The 20,778-nt window shown below is 41.0% G+C and overlaps 1 protein-coding gene and 1 long non-coding RNA gene across 7 annotated transcripts in view; both read right to left on the minus strand.

The window, feature by feature from the left end:
- LOC306823717 (NLR family CARD domain-containing protein 3-like) overlaps positions 1 to 20,778 on the minus strand; it is a 77,108-nt gene that overhangs the window by 2,637 nt on the left and 53,693 nt on the right. Inside the window, exons 1-12 of one of the 6 annotated variants that reach the window (XM_079343489.1) lie at positions 8,407 to 8,666; positions 7,489 to 7,525; positions 6,473 to 6,532; positions 5,687 to 5,737; positions 5,528 to 5,596; positions 4,452 to 4,579; positions 4,082 to 4,204; positions 3,863 to 3,961; positions 3,413 to 3,529; positions 2,977 to 3,022; positions 2,142 to 2,337; positions 14 to 1,784 (exon numbers count right to left, since the gene is read on the minus strand). In XM_079343489.1, coding sequence (XP_079199615.1) covers positions 14 to 1,784; positions 2,142 to 2,337; positions 2,977 to 3,022; positions 3,413 to 3,529; positions 3,863 to 3,961; positions 4,082 to 4,204; positions 4,452 to 4,558 — 2,459 coding nt within the window. In that variant the 5' untranslated portion in view covers positions 4,559 to 4,579; positions 5,528 to 5,596; positions 5,687 to 5,737; ... (1 more) ...; positions 7,489 to 7,525; positions 8,407 to 8,666. The other 5 variants (XM_079343490.1, XM_079343491.1, XM_079343488.1 and 2 more) reach the window with 5 other exon arrangements.
- LOC306823728 lies at positions 6,473 to 7,468 on the minus strand. The gene is made up of 2 exons (XR_013779043.1): positions 7,094 to 7,468; positions 6,473 to 7,037 (listed from the first exon to the last, which is right to left on the minus strand). It is a non-coding gene; the product is annotated as an uncharacterized lncRNA (long non-coding RNA).

Consider the following 20,778-nt stretch of genomic DNA (forward strand, 5'->3'; position numbering starts at 1 on the left):
GCAAGACACTTGCTTTGCTGATCTGCATGCTTTGATGGCTGGAAGGAGCTTTTGGAGATCTTCTTGTCTTCTGGAGTATTTCTTCAGGGTGATCTCTTCTGGCTTCTCTGGCGAGGTCAGCAACAGAAAGACCAGAGCTGCCCACTGAGCTGGGGACCACTTGTTTGTGACCATGTCTCGGTCGGAGTCCAGATGGTTCTGGATCTCCTCCACCAGAGAGTGGTCGTTTAACTCATTCAGAGAGTGTAAGAGATTGATGTACTTCTCTGGTTTAGAGAGATTTATTTGGCCCATAATGTACTTGATGGTTTTCTCATGACTTTCGGAGTCCCAGGGTTCCACCTGAATCTTCAGGTCTTTAAGCAGAACATGATTGGACTCCAAGGAGAGTCCAAGGAGAAAACGCAGAAAGAGATCCAGGTGGCCTATATCACTTTCTAAGGCTTTGTTCACTGCAGCTTTGTGCAATTGAGATATTGCTTTGATTCTGATCTGGTGTTTGTCCATTAAGTTTACACCGTTTGCCGTGTACATGACATGGACGTACAGAGCAGCGAGGAACTCTTGGACTGACAGGTGTACAAAGCAGAAGACTTTAGTCTGCATACAGGCCTCTTCCCTGAAGACTTGAGTGCACACTCCAGAGTAGACAGATGCTTCATCAACATCAATACCACAGCCTCTAAGATCTTCCTCGTAGAAGATCAGGTTTCCCTTCTCCAGCTGGTCAAAGGCTAACTTCCCAAGTGACATTACCAACTTGTTATTCCCTTGAGAGTCCAGCTGTTGCTCTTTGCCATACTTGACATAAATCTGTGCAGTTTGATGTGCCAGAAAGTGGATGTACATCTGAGTCAAAGTCTTTGGCATTTTCCCCCCTCCGACTTCTGCACACATTTCCCCTAGGACAATAGAGGAAATCCAGCAAAACACTGGCACATGGCACATGATGTACAGACTTCTTGTTGACTTAATGTTTGCGATTACTCTTTTGGCCAAGTTTTCATCATCAATTTTCTTCAGGAAGTAGTCCTCCTTCTGTATTTTGTTGAAACCTCGTATCTCAGTCAAGCGGTCAACATACCGTCCAGGGATGCGGCTCGCTGCAGCAGGGCGGGTAGTTATCCACAGGTAAGCATGTGGAAGTAGGTGACCTGCTATAAGGTTTGTCACCAGCACCTGAACTGAGGCCGACTGTGTTGCATCACAACAGTTCTCAGATTTATCAAAATCCAGTGGGAGTCTGCACTCATCAAGACCATCCAGTACCACCAGAACTTTGTACTTATTCAGGTCTGTGATCCCAGAGTCTTTCAGTCCTGGAGAGAAGTTACACAGTAGCTCCATCAAACTTCTTGTTTCATTTTTCAATAAATTCAGCTCCCTAAAAGGAAGTGAAAACAGGAGTTGGATGTCTTGATTGGCCTTCTCTGTTGACCAGTCCAACATGAACTTCTGTGTCAACACAGTTTTGCCGATGCCTGCTATCCCCTTGGTGAGCACAGTTCTGATTGGTTTGGCCAGTTGGTTTGGTATGGGCTTGAAGACGTTCTCACATCTGATCTTAATTTCCAAAGATTTCCGTTTGTTGAATGCTGCTTCAACTTGTCTGACTTCATGTTCCTGGTTGACCTCTCCACTTTCTCCCTCTATCAGATAGATCTCTGTATAAATCTTTTGAAGAGGCACCGGCCACTTCTGTGTATTTTCCAGTAGACACTCATTTTTCCTCTTCAGGTCAGGTTTCAGTATCTTGTGGTACATTGCAATTACCCCATAATGACCTAACAAGAGGAAATAAGTAAAATTAGACAGAAGAATTATCCCATCTGCTATTCATTCTTATTGACTCTAGTAGTTGTAGAAGTAGTTGACACTAGTTTCTATTTAAGGTCGTCTCTTAGGCTATGCTAACTGTCTTTACAGTTGGATGAGCATTCATTAGCTAAGTCTGAACTTTGTCTAAAAGGTTTGTTTTCATTATTGTAAAATCGAAACAAGTATTGATTAAAAAGATGATGAAACAGTTCAAACGAAAGGTGTCTCAAATTAGTGAGACACAATGTGAACACATAATGGAACAGTTACAGACGGCGCTCTAACCCAATCATGAAAAAGTACGCTAACATGCAAGCTCTTACTTTGCTCGATTATGTTGGCGTATTCATCCTCCTTCATGTTCCTCAGAACATGCAGGGCAATCTTCATCGCAGCTTCCTTTGTTTCATCATCAATCTCAAGCTCTTGATCATCTTCATCCTCTTGGTTCTCCTTAAACAATTTCTCATGTGTTTTAAGAATATGCTTTAAGCAGTCCATGGCCTTAGACTCAAAGACCTAACAAAAAGCAGGAAATGAATTATTAAACCTCTTTCAGACATAGGTCTACATTGTGAAACTGCTTCACTCTGGTGTACATAAAAAAATGAAAGGAATGTACAACAGGTACAAGCTCTGCAATTTGACCAACCAAGTTGATTTTATCTCCTTATATGCCGATGACAGTCTGTTATATTTTAGTAAGGTAATGTAACAATGCTGTAGTTCTAAGGCTGGATACCGTCTCACAATATTCAACTGTTTTTGCCATTGAAGTGAAGTTCCTATCCTATCCTTCTTTTTGCATCTTATCCCATCTCCCCCCCCCCCCCCCCCCATCCCATTTTCAAGCCCATGTGCAGCTGTAGCAGACGGCTGTTCCAACTTGCCAAAGAAACATTGGACATGTGACTGCAGGAGTTGGGGATCAAACCACCAACCTTCTGATTGCCACCAACTCTACCAACTGAGCCAGTCTTACCATAAACATTAAACATAAAATAAGGAAGATCAGTTCCTCACCAGCCTACGAACAAATCTGCTCTGCTCCTACTTTTAACATCTCTGTGAACGAGTGAAAGCCAGCTCTATACCTTACACCTATCCTAGAAATTATCAAACACAATACATCGATCACTTAAGCTGATTAATGCCTACCTTTGGTATGTCCTGGATCTGCTGAAGGCTTGTAGTAGTCTGGTCTCTGAAGAAAAAAAAAACATGCTCAAACTAGGATCAATGTTGGAGATGCTTTTGAAACATGGAGAGAGGTTAGAACGCAGAAAGCTTTACAGACCCATGCAGAGCTGGCTAAACACTGAAGCTACAGTGTCCACCACATGCAGAGCTGGCTAAACACTGAAGCTACAGTGTCCACCACATGCAGAGCTGGCTAAACACTGAAGCTACAGTGTCCACCACATGCAGAGCTGGCTAAACACTGAAGCTACAGTGTCCACCCCATGGTGATCTGTGTGAGCATCCACTGCAGAGAGGAGGGGAGACGGCTCTATCCAATGTTTTGACTTTGGACTGCTGTACCCATTTTAAACACTAGGGGTCAGAGTTACTCTATTCATTTATTTTTACTTACTTTTTTCTTAAGGGCCCAGAGCTGAAGTTTGGTTGAAGATCTTTGGAGCGGTCACTCTTCACAGAAACAAAACTGGTGGTAGAAGATGCCGACTCTCCCGGAGGTTTAATTATTTTCCTGATTTTAGGAAATCAGAGGAATTAATGATCATGCAGAGATGTTCAAGAAGCACTGAAAGCATCCACAATTTGATTAATGAGGAATATCAATCCTAACAGGTTCTATAACTGATATTTTGTGTTGATTATTTCCTTGTTTTTTGAATTCAGATGCTTCAGGTTATTATCATAAAGTGTAAACTGAGCATTTACCAGAACATGTAATGCATTTAAACACACTTAAAATGGACTTCCTTGCTTTAGAGACACTATTCTATTATAGTAAAAGGTTGCATGACAAGTGTCTCAACTTAACTTTGACTATCAATCAAGTGTATATCAATCGACGTACTTTTGCTGGACGGGTTGATCGCTGAACTCCGGAGGATAATCTCTGGATTGATCCGTTCTCTGAGATTTAAAGCTGAACGTTGATGACTCCTCACATGTCCTGACAATTATTTTAAAGGATTCAAGTTTAATGTTGTCAGACATTAAGAATAATTCATCAACAGCCTTCTTGTTCATTATGACACAGATCATCTGTAAAATATAAGACAGATCTTTTTACCTCTCTCTTTTTCGCCGTCGTTTAACGCTTAAATCTGGAGGATACTCTTTGGAGCGGTGACTCTTCTCAGAAACAAAACTGGCAGTAGAAGATGTCGACTCTCCCAGAGGATTTATCATCTTCCTGATTTCAGAAAGACAATGATCATGTAGAGATGTTCAAGCAGCACTAATAGCATCTACAATCTGGTTCATAACTTTGACTCAAGTGTTTATCAATAGACATCTTCTCTGGAGCGATCTGTCCTCCCCGACACAAAGCTGAATGTTGATAACTCCTCACATGTCATAACAGTTATTGTGAAGGATGTAAGTTCAATGTTTTCAGACATTAATCATTATAATCTTATACATGACATAGATCGTTGTACCTCTCTCGTTTTCGTGGTTGTTTCACGCTTAAATCTGGAGGATAATCTTTGGAGCGTCGACTTGTCACAGTAACAATACTGGGTGCTGAAGATCCACTTTCACTCATCTTTATAGTGTTGGTGACTTTCTAAAATGAAAGTCAGAGACATTAATTCACAAAAGGGAATATATCACACAGCCAGCAGGTGTCACTGTTCGCCAATCCAGTACATGAACACTTCAAGCCTGAGAAATGTTGTAATCTGTGAATTACATCTCCTCTTCCTCTTCAGGTGACATTAAGTCTTAGAGCTCCTCTTCATCATGTGTGAAGTGTGTTGTTGTAAATCCACTCTGATCCTGTGTTTGATCATGTCTATAAACCCCTCTATTTCAGCCCTGCTCAGAACAGGCTGTTTCTGTGTCTGTAGCTTTAAATATGTAAATGAGCTGTTTCTGTGTCTGTAGCTTTAAATATGTAAATGAGCTGTTTCTGTGTCTGTAGCTTTAAATATGTAAATGAGCTGTGTCTGACCACGCCCCCTCTCTGGAAGGGCTCGGGTGTACTCGCTGCTTTCTGGCTCCATGTCCTATTGTTTACGGTGAGAAGGCAGACTCAGAGGGCAGAACAAACACCTAGCTGTGGGAGGGTCACCCACCTGGGGGAGGGGCTACTGCCCTTTGTGATGTCATGAAGGGAAACTCCCTAAACGGCCTGTTTGAGCACATATTTTCTGAAAAGTGGAGCAGGCAGAAGACGGAGAGGATGGACTTTTCTCATCATTGGGGGGTTTGGAGACAGACTAGAAACATATTAGTGCCAGACCAATTTTGCAGATTATGTGACCTTTAACCTGAAGACTCTCAATTTACTGAAGTAAATGACAAAGCGTGAGTTTATAGAAACCAGCTGATCCGTTTGCACATTAAACTCCCCTTAAACAGATTCATTTCTTTATTGATGTGAATGAGAGCTTTATTAAAATACAAGCTTTCAATATCAGTCAGTATTCATGAATTTAATCCAGAGCATCACGAGCTACTGAAGCAACAAGCTGAAGTTCAGTTATATGAGAAGACTGAATTCTGGACTTACTGTAATGAGACAGAAGAGGACGAGAGTGATGCTCTACGTCTGCTGTGTGATCCAGCTGCAGAGATTCTCCTGCACAGTGTCAACAAACAGCAGAACCTTGGTGGTTATTTTTCATCACTTCTCTTTTCTTCAATCTTGCACTGAGCCTGATGATCCTACCTGTTGTTCTTTCACCTTGTCCGGCTTGATGGGTTTGGCTTTTTCTTTTCTCTGTGCAAACAAAAACATAAACACCTGAGACAAACACTTTTACCGACATGGTTTACATCTGAGTCTGCTCTCCAAACGACCCGCTCGAGTCAGAGACAACCGACCTGCTCAACAGGAAGTTGACCTGTTCTGCTTTTACAACCTGTTGTAGAGGAGAACACACCAACCGAGACCAGAGGTGGTTCAAACATTCATTTATATTTTTAGTTCATTTCCTGCTCTGTGTCTTTGAATTGACCCAGGGGACAAATAAAGTTTTTGTTTTATTGAATTGAACGTGCTCCAGGACCCTCTGAGTGCCCAGAGGCCCGGTGCTACACCAGGACTAGGGGGCGCTATAGACCCATCACTAATCAGTCTCGCCCCAGTTAAGCCCACTTCACATATTTTGGTATTTATGTTTCTTTTTAAATAAACTGTAAAAGAAATGTTTTAGTCCAGCTCTCCCTCAGCACAGGGAGAAAACAAATCCTGACTCCGTCCCTGCTGAGACCAAGACAAGACCAAGACAAGACCAAGGGAGTCAAGGAGATCAAGACTAGGGCAGGGTGAAAAATCTTCATCTTGTGAACAGCGCCGTGTTAATTACTTAGACTCTATCGCTGGGAGGAGGCGATAGAGAGGAGGCGATGAACCTTAAACTCTTTATTTCAACAACTTGTTCTGCTGATCAGGACCAAACAGAAGCAGCAGGAGAAACACTGAAGAGTGGTTGCATATGAGACGTGCACTTACTTTAGTGAAGTCTGCAGAAAGAGTTATCATGCTGTGGCTGTGAAATGGACAGGTTTAGACCTGCAGAAGGAAGTGATAAACGGACAGTGAGACTTCCACATTTAACTTCTCTTTGTGTGGGTCTGAAAGCAGAAGAGAGCGTGTGAGAAAGAGCAGTGAATTATGCAGAAGCTCAGACTTCAGTTTGAGTGGTGACGAATGTTGTTACACTGTTATGTGATCATGTTAGCGTCAAAGAGCTGATGTGTGAGCGTATAAACACGAATGAAGAGGATTAGGGAAAAATAGTCTGGCTTCATTAAAAGGTTTCTCATACTTTCTCATACTTAGCAAAGCACGACACGGCAGCTCTCTGTGATGATTGGAGTTTAGACTGCAGTACTCATTTTAAACACTAGGGGGCAGCTCTCTGTGATGATTAGAGTTTAGAGTGCAGTACTCATTTTAAACACTAGGGGGCAGCTCTCTGTGATGATTAGAGTTTAGAGTGCAGTACTCATTTTAAACACTAGGGGGCAGCTCTCTGTGATGATTAGAGTTTAGACTGCAGTACTCATTTTAAACACTAGGGGGCAGCTCTCTGTGATGATTAGAGTTTAGAGTGCAGTACTCATTTTAAACACTAGGGGCAGAGCTGCATACTGCTCAGGTCTCAGCTCCTCTTAATCAACACTGTGAACATTTGGAGCTGCAGAAGTGATTATCTCAACAACAGATTTATTGGATGGATGACATCAGATAGTCACGTCTCTGTATCCCACGTCTGTTATAACATCTCTCTTTTATTATTTTATCTGTTCCTTTCAAAATAAAGTTTCTCTTGGAGATAATAATCTTTAAGAATTAAAACAAAGGTTCTTCACACTTGATGTGTACGTCAGTGATGTTCAACAACATGTTTGGATCATCTTGGAAACCCCAGATAATACTAAAAGGTCCATTATTATTATGATGATTATTATTATTATGATGAGTTAAATCATGTGTTTATTGGGCCACTAGATGGCGCTGCTCACCTGCAGTGTGTGTGCTGTGCTGTCAGTTGATTTCACCCTGTAACACAGAAACAAAGCAGTAGAGGATTAGAAAGTAAAGCAGCTCAGAGATATGTTGTTTCATGGTCAAACATGGATCCAGATGAAAGAGTTTGGAGGAAGCTGCAGAGGTCATCTTTGAAGGAGGAAACACAACAGGCTCACATGTACAGATGTGCAAAGCATGAAGAAGAAGAGAAGAAGAAAGCAAACAGCAGCTGTGGATGAAAACACATCTGTTCATTTTAAAAGACGTCTTCTTAAAGGTTTCAACTCTACAAAGAGCAAAGCTGCAGCTGACAGGCTGCACAGCACACAGTGTGTGTCCGGCTCCGTGCCTGACTGTCAATACAATACAATGTAAATATTAACAACACTGACAGGCTGCAGAGAGACACTGTGTGCGCGTCTTTATAAATAAAAAGAGGAGGTTTTATTGTTGTATTGTTTCTGACTTCCGGTCCCGCTTGTTTTTTTCTCTGCTGAATTTTAAAGTGCGCACGTCACCTTCTTCATTTGAATTCTCTCTCTCTCTCTCTCTCTCACACACACACACACACACACACACACACACGCACACACACACACACACATAAACAAACAAACGCTCTCTGTTTGCACAAACTTTTCTCTAACTCATACAGGATTGGAGAACATCTTTAGCACTTCATCTAGAACATGTCATTTCTATGTCAACATGTGTTCCTCCTTTCACTGCATGCATCCTGTTTCTATTGCACAATGTTTGTTTTCATATTTCTCTGCACACTCAGTCCATACATGATATATGAAATGTGATCTACACAGAAACACGACTGGAGAGTAAAGTTCATGTCAGATCTGCATCGACTGCTTCTGTCTATATTCTGTGAATGTGAAGAGTAAAAAGAAGAAACTCACCAGCTGCACTCCGAGGACAAACGAGGTAAACAAGTCTTTTATACTTCCACTTCTACATGCAGGAAACAGGGGGCGTGGCTTGACTCTGTGGCTCTGCACAAACATGCAGAAACCCCACAAACATGAACACACTCGTACAGACGCACGTTGTTGTTGTTACGATGATCTTGATGTTCAGACTTTGAGTTCATCAGGAGAAATCATCCAGAGAAGCAGCCTGACAGGCAGAACTCAGGGCGAGATGAGCCCAGGTTTACTAACAGACGTTACTGACGAGATGAGACAAACTGAAGTTCAACAGTGTTTATATACTCGACCTGTGAATAGTTCACGTTTTCACGCCCTTCTGTCACTGCGCCAAACACCATCAGAATAAGTCTGGGAGTGTCTGTAGATGTGTCACTCTGTTTATTTACACATTTAAATAATATGAAAACATGATGCAAAATCCGACCTGTGTCTGAAACAGAATCATGAACCATCAACATGATGACGCAGTGAAAACTCTGTCTGTCTCTTATCATGTTTATCAGTGTTTGACAGCTGGCAGCCTGAGCTTCAGACGACTCTGATAAATATCATTATGAGTCACAGACTGTCAATACAAAATAAATACAACCATCATATTCAGTCTGTTCTTCTTGTTTTAAAGCAGCAGCCTGCAGACAATCTTTAAACTCAAATCTACTTTTTGCTTCTTTGCAAAGTGAAAAAACAAGACCGCCTCTGTTTACAGCTTCACTTTCAGTCTGACTCCATCAGAGCAGGATGTCACCACAGACTCAGCTGTGACCTGTTCTAACAGCTGACTGCACGTGGGAGCAACATGTGAGTCAGCCTCAGTCCCTCCCTCTCTGAAGACTGCAGCACTTGTGAAGAGAAGCAGTGAAGGTTCAGTATTTATAAAGAGAAGCAGTGAAGGGTCAGTATATATAAAGAGAAGCAGTGAAGGGTCAGTATTTATAAAGAGAAGCAGTGAAGGGTCAGTATATATAAAGAGAAGCAGTGAAGGGTCAGTATTTATAAAGAGAAGCAGTGAAGGGTCAGTATTTATAAAGAGAAGCAGTGAAGGGTCAGTATATATAAAGAGAAGCAGTGAAGGGTCAGTATATATAAAGAGAAGCAGTGAAGGGTCAGTATATATAAAGAGAAGCAGTGAAGGGTCAGTATATATAAAGAGAAGCAGTGAAGGGTCAGTATATATAAAGAGAAGCAGTGAAGGGTCAGTATATATAAAGAGAAGCAGTGAAGGGTCAGTATATATAAAGAGAAGCAGTGAAGGGTCAGTATATATAAAGAGAAGCAGTGAAGGGTCAGTATATATAAAGAGAAGCAGTGAAGGGTCAGTGTATATAAAGAGAAGCAGTGAAGGGTCAGTATATATAAAGAGAAGAAGTGAAGGGTCAGTATATATAAAGAGAAGAAGTGAAGGGTCAGTATATATAAAGAGAAGCAGTGAAGGGTCAGTATATATAAAGAGAAGCAGTGAAGGGTCAGTATATATAAAGGAAGCAGTGAAGGGTCAGTATTTATAAAGAGAAGCAGTGAAGGGTCAGTGTATATAAAGAGAAGCAGTGAAGGGTCAGTATATATAAAGAGAAGCAGTGAAGGGTCAGTATATATAAAGAGAAGCAGTGAAGGGTCAGTGTATATAAAGAGAAGCAGTGAAGGGTCAGTATATATAAAGAGAAGAAGTGAAGGGTCAGTATATATAAAGAGAAGCAGTGAAGGGTCAGTATATATAAAGAGAAGCAGTGAAGGGTCAGTATATATAAAGAGAAGCAGTGAAGGGTCAGTATATATAAAGAGAAGCAGTGAAGGGTCAGTATATATAAAGAGAAGCAGTGAAGGGTCAGTATATATAAAGAGAAGCAGTGAAGGGTCAGTATATATAAAGGAAGCAGTGAAGGGTCAGTATATATAAAGAGAAGCAGTGAAGGGTCAGTATATATAAAGGAAGCAGTGAAGGGTCAGTATATATAAAGAGAAGCTGTGAAGGGTCAGTATATATAAAGAGAAGCAGTGAAGGGTCAGTATATATAAAGAGAAGCAGTGAAGGGTCAGTATATATAAAGGAAGCAGTGAAGGGTCAGTATATATAAAGAGAAGCAGTGAAGGGTCAGTATATATAAAGAGAAGCAGTGAAGGGTCAGTATATATAAAGAGAAGCAGTGAAGGGTCAGTATATATAAAGAGAAGCTGTGAAGGGTCAGTATATATAAAGAGAAGCTGTGAAGGGTCAGTATATATAAAGAGAAGCAGTGAAGGGTCAGTATATATAAAGAGAAGCAGTGAAGGTTCAGTATTTATAAAGAGAAGCTGTGAAGGGTCAGTATATATAAAGAGAAGCAGTGAAGGGTCAGTATATATAAAGGAAGCAGTGAAGGGTCAGTGTATATAAAGAGAAGCAGTGAAGGGTCAGTATATATAAAGAGAAGCAGTGAAGGGTCAGTATATATAAAGAGAAGCTGTGAAGGGTCAGTATATATAAAGAGAAGCAGTGAAGGGTCAGTATATATAAAGAGAAGCAGTGAAGGGTCAGTATATATAAAGGAAGCAGTGAAGGGTCAGTATATATAAAGGAAGCAGTGAAGGGTCAGTATATATAAAGAGAAGCAGTGAAGGGTCAGTATATATAAAGAGAAGCAGTGAAGGGTCAGTATATATAAAGAGAAGCAGTGAAGGGTCAGTATATATAAAGAGAAGCAGTGAAGGGTCAGTATATATAAAGAGAAAGGCTGATGAAGACAAGAGACAAAATAAAGATGTTTTAAATTCAGCTTTTTGAGAATAAGTTTTTGTTTTCTTCTGACAAATTGTGGAAGTTCATCTTTATTCTCCACATCGATGCTTCATTTGATCTCATTCTTTGAGCAGCACAAAATGACCTGTGACAAAATGTGCAACACAAACAGTTCAGACGTGAATCAATCTTTAATATGATGGATATTATTATTATTATTCTTCATGTTTGAGGACCAAACTGTCCTGAGCTCCAGAACTGAAAGGTTCAGGGACTTCTCTTCAACAAGCTCAAAGCTTCCTGAGCTCCATCGTTTGTCTCCCATGGAAATCAGGCTGTATTGTTTTGCATGTTTTGGTTTGTTGTGTCTGCTCCCCATGTGTGTTTGTTTGTTTTCCTGTCTGTCACTCCCTCTGTGTTTCCTTCATTCCAATTAGTGTTTGCAGGTGAGCTCCACAGGTGTGGCTCATTTCATCATCTGTCTATTTAAGCTGGCTCCTTCCAGGAAGCCAGCGCCAGATTATTGTTCATCCTCAGTGGTTAGTAGCTCTCCGTGTTTTGAAATTCAGTACTCTGTGATTTAACTTGTATGATTCCCTGTCGTGTTTTTTGACCCTTCGTGTTCTTTCTCCTTCTCAGTGTTCCCAGTCCTGCCTGTCCTGCACCTCGTGTCCTCGTCGCCTTGTTCGTCTCCGTCTTCCTCACGCGTGCTATTGTACATCTCGAGTCACATAGTATTATTGTTGCACATTTAGAGTCACTTGGTTTCCTTGTACACATAGTTTAGAGTCAAGTTATTTACTTGTACACTTATTAGAGTCACGTTAGATTTCATGTTCCACATTAGTATCACTTATATTTCTTGTATACGTTATCACCGTGTCGCTCGTGTTTCTAATAAATTGTTATTCCGTTTTCATTCTGTCTCTGTTTCGAGCATTTGGTTCAAACTTATTCTGAGTCGCAACACTGACTTCACAATGAATGAACACGACCTCACTCCCCTCATTTCACCAACAACCTGTTATGATTGATTCAGACTCTTTATTGTGAACACACAAGATCAGGGCTGGACTTTATTGGATTTGAAAATGTCTTTTTAGGGATCGTCGGTGGCGCAGCGGCAGGGCGCACGATCCCACGTATTGAGGCTATAGTCCTCGCGCGTGGGCGGCCCGGGTTCGCGTCCGGCCTGTGGCCCATCTCCCGCATGTCTCTCCCTCATTTCCGACTCTATCCACTGTCCTCCCTCTATAATAAAGGCATAAAAGGCCCAAAATAAATCTTTGAAAATGTCTTTTTAATGGAGAATAAAAAAAAGAAAAAAGTACAAAAGTCCCTCATTATACAAACAGACACATAAATGTTGATTATTTCTGGAGTCTAAAATCTCCTCCAACACTGAGGAAGGAAACCCCTCCTCTGGAAGCTTCCGCTTCTCCTCCAGAACAGAAACCTCCTGCAGAGCACAGTCTGCTCTTTTTGTTTTGGTTTGGTGCGGTTTGTTTTCACATTGCCCTTATCGCAAGAGGCCATGTACGATTTTTAGAGCTGGGTCGGACTGAGGTCTGGTTGCTTTCACACCTCTAACGAACCGTACCAGGGTTCGTTTGGAAGCGGATCGAGACCACGTCTTCAGCTGGGTCTCAGTCCACCTGAGTTCGATGGTTTGTATTCACACCGACTCAAAAGGTCCGCACCAGGGTTTGACTTTGTTTCAAGAGAACCAAACAGGTTAGGTGTGAATACACCCTCAGATGATTGTCCAGCATGCACGCTCAGCAGACACTCAGGTGAGCAGGTGGGATCATGCAGGAGCCCTCACACGCTCTCTTCTCAGCGTTTGATTGGCTCCCTCAGGACTTCACTGTCCCTGCTGCAGGACACAGAAGAGAAGATCAACCTGTTTTACTACAGCTGCTCTGTGTGTCTGTGAACTGACCCCCGGGGACAAATAAAGTTTATTGAATTTGAATCATATATTGGAAAAGATCTGTTGATGTGATACATGTTGTGATGTCTTTCCAGTGAACAAAGCCAGATGACAGAATTGGCACACCTACTGTACCTGATGTGCCAACTGTTGTTTAGACAACTAGTTAAACAACATTTTAGTTAACGACTTTTAAAGGTGTGAATAACTTGTTGGACAAGGGGGATGGGCTTGTGTCATCCCGGTGCAAGGTGTTGAAGGTTTATCTGCATTGACTGTTTAATGACTGTACTCACACCTCTGGCACTACCTCAAACACCTCTGTACATGCACATGTAAGTAGTTTCTAGAAGGTCCTTCACAGGTTATGTACATTATGCTATATTAGTTTTAAGTCTAATGCTAATGCTAACTGCACAGGTTTAACTTGTAATTATGTTTATTCTTAGTCACATAGGGGCTGCTAAATCTTGTTTGGGGGATTATTGTATACAGAGGGGGGGGGGGGCAGCGGGTGTGTATTGTAACTAATGTCTTGTGTCCTGCCTGTCTGTATACTGCTACTGGATGCCTTAAATTTCCCTCGGGATCAATAAAGTATCTATCTATCTATCTGGAAGGATGTTGCCAGACCAACTTCCATATTTCAGTCCACGTCAGGACTTGAACCTGCGACCCTCCGGTTCCCAAACCCCCCAAGCCCTCCTGCCCCCCCGTGTGAAGTTTTACTGCTTTGACAGGAAGTTATGAAACACACATGAAGAGAGTTCTGTTGAATGGTTGAAACAAACAAGATGCTAAAAACATCAGTAAATGTTCTGAAGTCCTGTCGTATAAGTCGAGCGTGGTTCATCAGATTTGGAGTTTTCATTTGAATTAAAACACAATGAAATGAAAGCAGCAAGCGGTGATGAAGGGCCTGAAGCCCCCCGTGCATGTCGGGGTGGGTTTCAACCAGCAGCAGCTCTTTGTGTTAAAGTGTGACAGCACACAGAGGGATCTCTGTAGAATCAGGAGGAGCACAACAGGAGATCTTCAACATGTGTACAACACACTGACACTGAGTGTGTGATGAGTGGAGTTTACGCCCTCAGAAGGTGACCTGTGTGACTTTAAAAAGAGATGGTGGACTTCCTGTGATGTTTGGACTTTGGGTGTCAGAGGGTTTGATGTAGATCCTGACATGCTTCATAAACACTGTCATGCATGTAGGACAAGAACATGTATGAGGAGGCCTTTGTCAACATTTCAAGTGAGGGACCTTGAATTTCTCTTTTTTCACCAGACCTGATGACCTTTGATGACCTTTGATGACCTTTGATGACATTATCTTGAGATTTTGTTCACATTCAGACCCTCAAAAGTGGCAGCAAAGAGCAACAACAACAAAAAAGGAGAATAAAAATAATCACTAAGGATCCAAGAGGTTAAAATAGAAAAAAGAATATTAGACTGACTCTGCTTACTCCCTATCTTTCAGTCTGATAGACCGGTTCATCATGTTACGATGCCTCCATTCATTCTGCACCGGGGCTTTAAATACACATCTCTCTGGACAAACATGTCACAGGAAACTTCTTCAGGAAACAGATTAAGACTAAACAATAACACACAATACAATCACATTATATATATATATATATATATATCTATATATATATATATATATATATAGATATATATAGATATATATATATATATATATATAGAGAGAGAGAGAGAGAGAGAGAGAGAGAGAGAGAGAGAGAGAGAGAAAATATATATTTTAATATTCGTCCAGTCAGTTCTCCTTCTGACAGAACACCAGATCTTGGTCTGAATCTTCAGCTACCTGAGACAAACACTTTTTACTAACATGGTTTCATTCTGACTCTGCTCTCCAAAGAACTCACTCAGAGAGTCAGAGATGACCTGCTCAACAGGAAGTCAAACACCCTGCTCCGTTTTGAGTTGTGGTTAAGAACATTAACTAAACCAGAGGTGGTTAAAACATTCAGTTATATTTTCAGTTCATTTCCTGTTCTGTGTTTTTGAATTGACTCAGGGGACAAATAAAGTTTTTGTTTTATTGAATTGAACGTGCTCCAGGACCCTCTGAGTGCTCAGAGGCCCGGTGCTACACCGGGACTAGGGGGCGCTATAGACCCATCACTAATCAGTCTCGCCCCAGTTAAGCCCACTTCACATATTTTGGTATTTATGTTTTTTCTTTTAAATAAACTGTAAAAGAAATGTTTCAGTCCAGCTCGCCCTCAGCACAGGGAGAAAACAAATCCTGACTCCGTCCCTGCTGAGACCAAGAACGCCCACTGGAGAGGTTGGTTACTTACTACTCAGAATCACGAACAACAAGTCCAGCAGCGCAGAAGAGAAAAAAGAAGAGGGATCTGTCAACTAAAGGACTGATGAGAAGAACAGTGAAGGGTTTTTGAAAGACTGTGTGTGAAGATGCTTCTGTCTACACTGTAATGAACTGCTGTAAACTCACGGTGGATTGCAACAGTATCTTATCATATTTTAAAATAATTGTGAATACTGTTAAATATTCCTGCTTACATGTAAATAAACAGTTAATAATGAGAAACTGTAATTGAACAGCATAAAACAGTGTTTTTATCAAGCAGTAGAGCTAACATGTGTTCTGAAGTCCAGTCCTTATCCATCAGCATCTCACTGATGATTGCAGGCTTGTGTTTCTTATTTGATGATCTTCTACACATATCAAACTCCTCAAACGTCTCTTTTTTGAGTGATGACATGTAACCTAACTGCTTCTTCCTGAACTTCACTTTGGAAAGCACAACTCCCTCCTTTCATTCCAGCCAGAGAAGTCTATGTGGAGTTCAACAGAGCAGGTAAAGTAAAGTGATGCTCATCTCCTGAAATTGGTCGTATAGTGATGTGAGCTACTTTTCTCTAGTTGAGCACAGACAGATGAACAGTGATAGATTTCTCTCCCAGCTTTCATATCTTATTACTGCTTGTCACTATCTTTATATTCTAACCTCTCCTGAGCTCTCTTAGGTTCCTTGGGACTGTTGGTGAGGATGGCCAGCCCAAACAACCCCCCCCCCTCCCCCCCATGAGGATGGCCTATGGACAAAGAGGCTCAGTTACAGAGAGAAGTGGACACGTCTCTAACTTTCACTTTTGTTTGCAGACGTGACAGGATGCGGACTCTTTATATAAGTAGCCTCGATGTGAGCAGACTTCCAGTTGCAGGAGGAATCATGCAGAGTAGCAACATGTGCACAGGTTTCCTAACGGAGTTTGAGATGCATTTTAAAAACCCTGAGGGATGAATGTGGAAGCTAACCAAGCCCTTCCATTGTTCTAATTATGATGTGTCAATCTGTTGATAGACACAGTTTTAAATAATGTGAAACAGGATGCAAAACCCAGCCTGCAAAAGTCCCCAGAACTAAAAGGTTCCGGGACTTGTCTTCAACAAACTCAAAGGCTCCTGAGGTTCATGGTCCGTCTGTTTCCACACACCTGTCAGCCTGAAGGCTGAGCAGAGCAGAACTGGACGGTGATATCTGGAGAATGTGACTCTTTAGTGACACCTAGTGGCAGCGTGGGGAACTATAACATAGATAGCTAGATGGGTGTTTCCATTTAACACTTTATTATCCAAAGTGCTCAAACGATCAGCTCCATCAGCTACAAACAACTCGCCCCGATGTCAAAGACTGCAGCCCCTGCAGAGCTGAATGTCTCTGATTGGTCAATCACAGCAGGGTGTTGGATCTAGGGAATTCCGGCTCTTATTAGAGAACCGGCTCTTTTGGCTCGGCTCACCAAAAAGAGCCGGCTCCCAAGTGGCTCTTCAGATTTTTTGGTGCTTAAATTAATTCATTAACAACAATTATTAAGGTAACTGTTTCCTGGATTAAAATATTTCACTCATCTGAACAACATCAACATTAAATGGCTGATTATGTTTTATAATCTGACTCTTGTGTTAGTCTAAGTAGACTGTTTCCATCAAGAAGCTGACGAGGCTCTCAGTCTACACCTGTTGACCTGATAACTGCTCTCACATCTGGCAAACCCAGGGGCGTCAGCGCCATGGCAACGAGTGCTTCCCGTTCATGAACTCCATTTTCCTGACTTCCGTTGACTCTCGTTCTAAGTGGCCGGAGGTGAAACAGATGAAGTCAAGCACCTCAGAAAAGACTGTAAGTGTTCTCAGGTCAAGCTTTGTTAAAAATGGCCGGCCTGAACAAACTGTGAGCGACAAACCTTCAAGAAATCCATTAAAGCAAAGGGAAGAGAAGACATTTGTTGTGAACATTGTTAGTGTTAAATGATTCTTAACACACCTCGTATGAAAAACAGGGCCACCACCTGGCTAACCAGGAACAACTGTATTAATTATGGTAATTAATAAAGTTATTAATTATGAATTAAATCAACCTCATATCTGAATTATGAATTCTGGATCAATCATCACGAACAAGCTTCTGAATTTATATGTAGAATTTAATACATTTAATACAATAACAGGATAATAATGACATGAATGGAAGTGCGTTATAAATGTGGAACCAACAATTACAGTGACTGATATATGTGATGAAGGTGAACACCAGAAATGATAACTGTTATTAAGACGACTTGAGTATGGTTTTGTGGTTTAATGTTTGTCTGATAAACATGTTAATTTAGTTCGGAACAAAAAGGATGGATGAACGATGAAAAACTTTAATTTAAAGCCGAGGATAAACTGAACTCTGTCACATGTGTGACACCAGCTGTTAAATGCTGCTTACTTTGTCGAAGGATCAACAAATCCGCCCTGGGGTACCGAAGATTAACGGATGTGTTCTGAAGTTTTGTCCTCAGCTTCCGGGAACTGCTTTGACAATTCGGGTTGGACTCGGGTCCACTGTGCAATTGGGTCACGTCCTGAATGTCCACGGCCTCCTGGAGAGCTCTGAATTTTATCCCAAAAAATAATTCTGTTGCTGAACGATCGTTAACTTCCTGCTAACTGAAATGGGATAATTCCAAAAATGTCCAAAAATGATGAAAAACGATTTCATTAAAAAGGAGCCTTGACAGGAAGTCCTGGTTATATTGAAGACTTGAAGCAGAAACGTCGTTAATAAAAATACAAAGTTGAAACAAACTGGAAAAGTTAACGCACTAAATAAAAAGGTAAAGTTCCGTCTTTGACGAGCAGAATAACACGAAGCAAAAGAGTAATCAGGATAACAAGAAGAGAGAACTGGGCTCAATCTCAAGTCCCTTATTTGCATCGAGTGTCCTCCGAGTTGTCTCCTCCACTTGCCTCTTAGCCCCGCCCACCAGAGATGCACGGAGGAAACGAAGCCGAGGAGAGAGGACCGAGGAAATCATCTTTAAGAGAATAGATAGATAGCTGTCAATCAGCCTAACAGCTGTTTATGTCCACACATACACACACACACACACACACACACACACACACACACTGTATTATTTCTAATCAAACACACACACACACACACACACACACACACACACACACACACACTGTATTATTTCTAATCAAACACACACACTGTATTATTTCTCATCAAACACACACACACACACACACACACACACACACACACACACTGTATTATTTCTCATCAAACACACACACACACACACACACACACACACACACACTGTATTATTTCTAATCAAACACACACACACACACACACACACACACACACTGTATTATTTCTCATCAAACACACACTGTATTATTTCTCATCAAACACACACACACACACACACACACACACACACACACACTGTATTATTTCTCATCAAACACACACTGTATTATTTCTCATCAAACACACACACACACACACACACACACACACACACACACACACACACACACACACTGTATTATTTCTCATCAAACACAGTTACAGTGTTTAGTGTCTTTACCTGATAACAAACAGCTGAAGAACAACCTGCAGTCTACTCATAACCAAAAGGACAGTTTCTACTGACTCAAAGATTTCATTTTGAATTGTCTATAATTATTGATTATTATTAATCAGTTTTGACTGAACCTCGCCTGTATTTAGACAACCAACTCTGTATTTTATAAACACAGATATTTATGTGTCAGGATACTGAAAATGATTGATTAGAATCTAAATGATGAAACTTTGTGAAGATCAATAAGTGAGAATATAAAACGGACTCCTCTTCATCAAACTGTCATCCTCATCATCATCAGACATTCAAACAGTCTGAGGGATGATGAACAGAACATGAAGGATGTATTGATTTGATAGAAGTTGTAGAGCTTCATATTTGGTTGTTAATCTTCATGTCAGACTCTTTTTAATGGCAGCTCATCACAGAGCGACTCTTTACAAACTCACTGATGTTCATCATCTGTTTAAATGTCCCACGCTCCGTTTAGCCTCTTTTTAATCTCCCTCTTTTCTCCCCTATTAAACTCTGTTTCACTGAAGTCTGATCCTGTGCAGCGTCCAATCACTGAGTGATATACGAGAAGGGGGCGTGTCTGTCAGTGAAAAGACTTCCGTGATGTCAGCTCTCGTGTCTCCTCGGTCATAAACAATTTTAGAACTACTTCCTGTTCGGCCGAGGACCGAGGAGACTGCAAATAAGGGACTTGGGATCCACCCAGTCTCTTTGTTGTGAACTGCATGTGTAAGTTAAGAAGCCTGTTTATATCATTCATATGTTCGTGTAACATGTCTGTTCATACTGACCTGTTCTGTGTTGGCTTCATACAGAACCACAGACTGTTTGTGCTGCTGTGATCAAAACTTTATCAAACTAAACTCAGATACATGAGCTCGTCTGTAAACAGAGTCTCTTCTTCAGGTCCGTTTCACCCGGTCGTCATGACTACGGTCAACTCAGAGTTTGTTCTCATGGGGGGGAGATCACTCCCATGATTCCCCACCAGTCAGAAGACCAGAGCAGAAACATACACACTCATTTCTCACTACAGGTAAAAAAAAACAAAGCGCTGTAAAAGACTGAGAGAGGAGTTGTTGTGAGAAGTGAAAAAGGTCAAAGGTCGTGTTGAAGTTTGACAGATTTCAAAGCAGAGAAGACTTTGTTTGAAAAAAGTTTCCTTTTAATGACCAAATGAGTCTGTGAGCATTTGAAAGAGAAGATGGAACAAAGGAAACAGAAACATGTGAAACATCTCTTCAGCTCATCACAAACTTTTTACATTTCTCTTTATTTTTATTTTTTTGTACATTCAATAATCTTTTTGTAAATCTTAAACATCACTTTTACACTTTACACACTGACACTTTAAACTGTTTACAGTGTTCTGTTCTATATTTAATATTTTTGTACAACTCATTTTATTGTTTAGTTTATATTCTATTGTTGTGAAACTGAGTGTTTATTGTTATTATTGTTATTGCATGGCCTGTGGTAAAGTCCTTACATTTCACTGCACATCTGTCTGAGTGACAAATAAACATCTTGAATATTGAATATTGACTGTTCACAACATGTTCACACATACAGGTCACTACAAACAAACACACAACAGAGATGTACACTTTAACACTGGAACAGGTACAACTGTGCATTTGGGATGCTAACCGAATTAGCCGGCTAAACTGTTAGCTTAACTCGTGGTCATAAACTTCCCAGTGAAATGACCTTTTGTGACACAAAGAACTTGTGGAAGGACTGTTGA

The sequence above is a fragment of the Symphodus melops genome (assembly GCF_947650265.1).
Source record: "Symphodus melops genome assembly, chromosome: 5".
Classification (NCBI taxonomy): domain Eukaryota; kingdom Metazoa; phylum Chordata; class Actinopteri; order Labriformes; family Labridae; genus Symphodus; species Symphodus melops.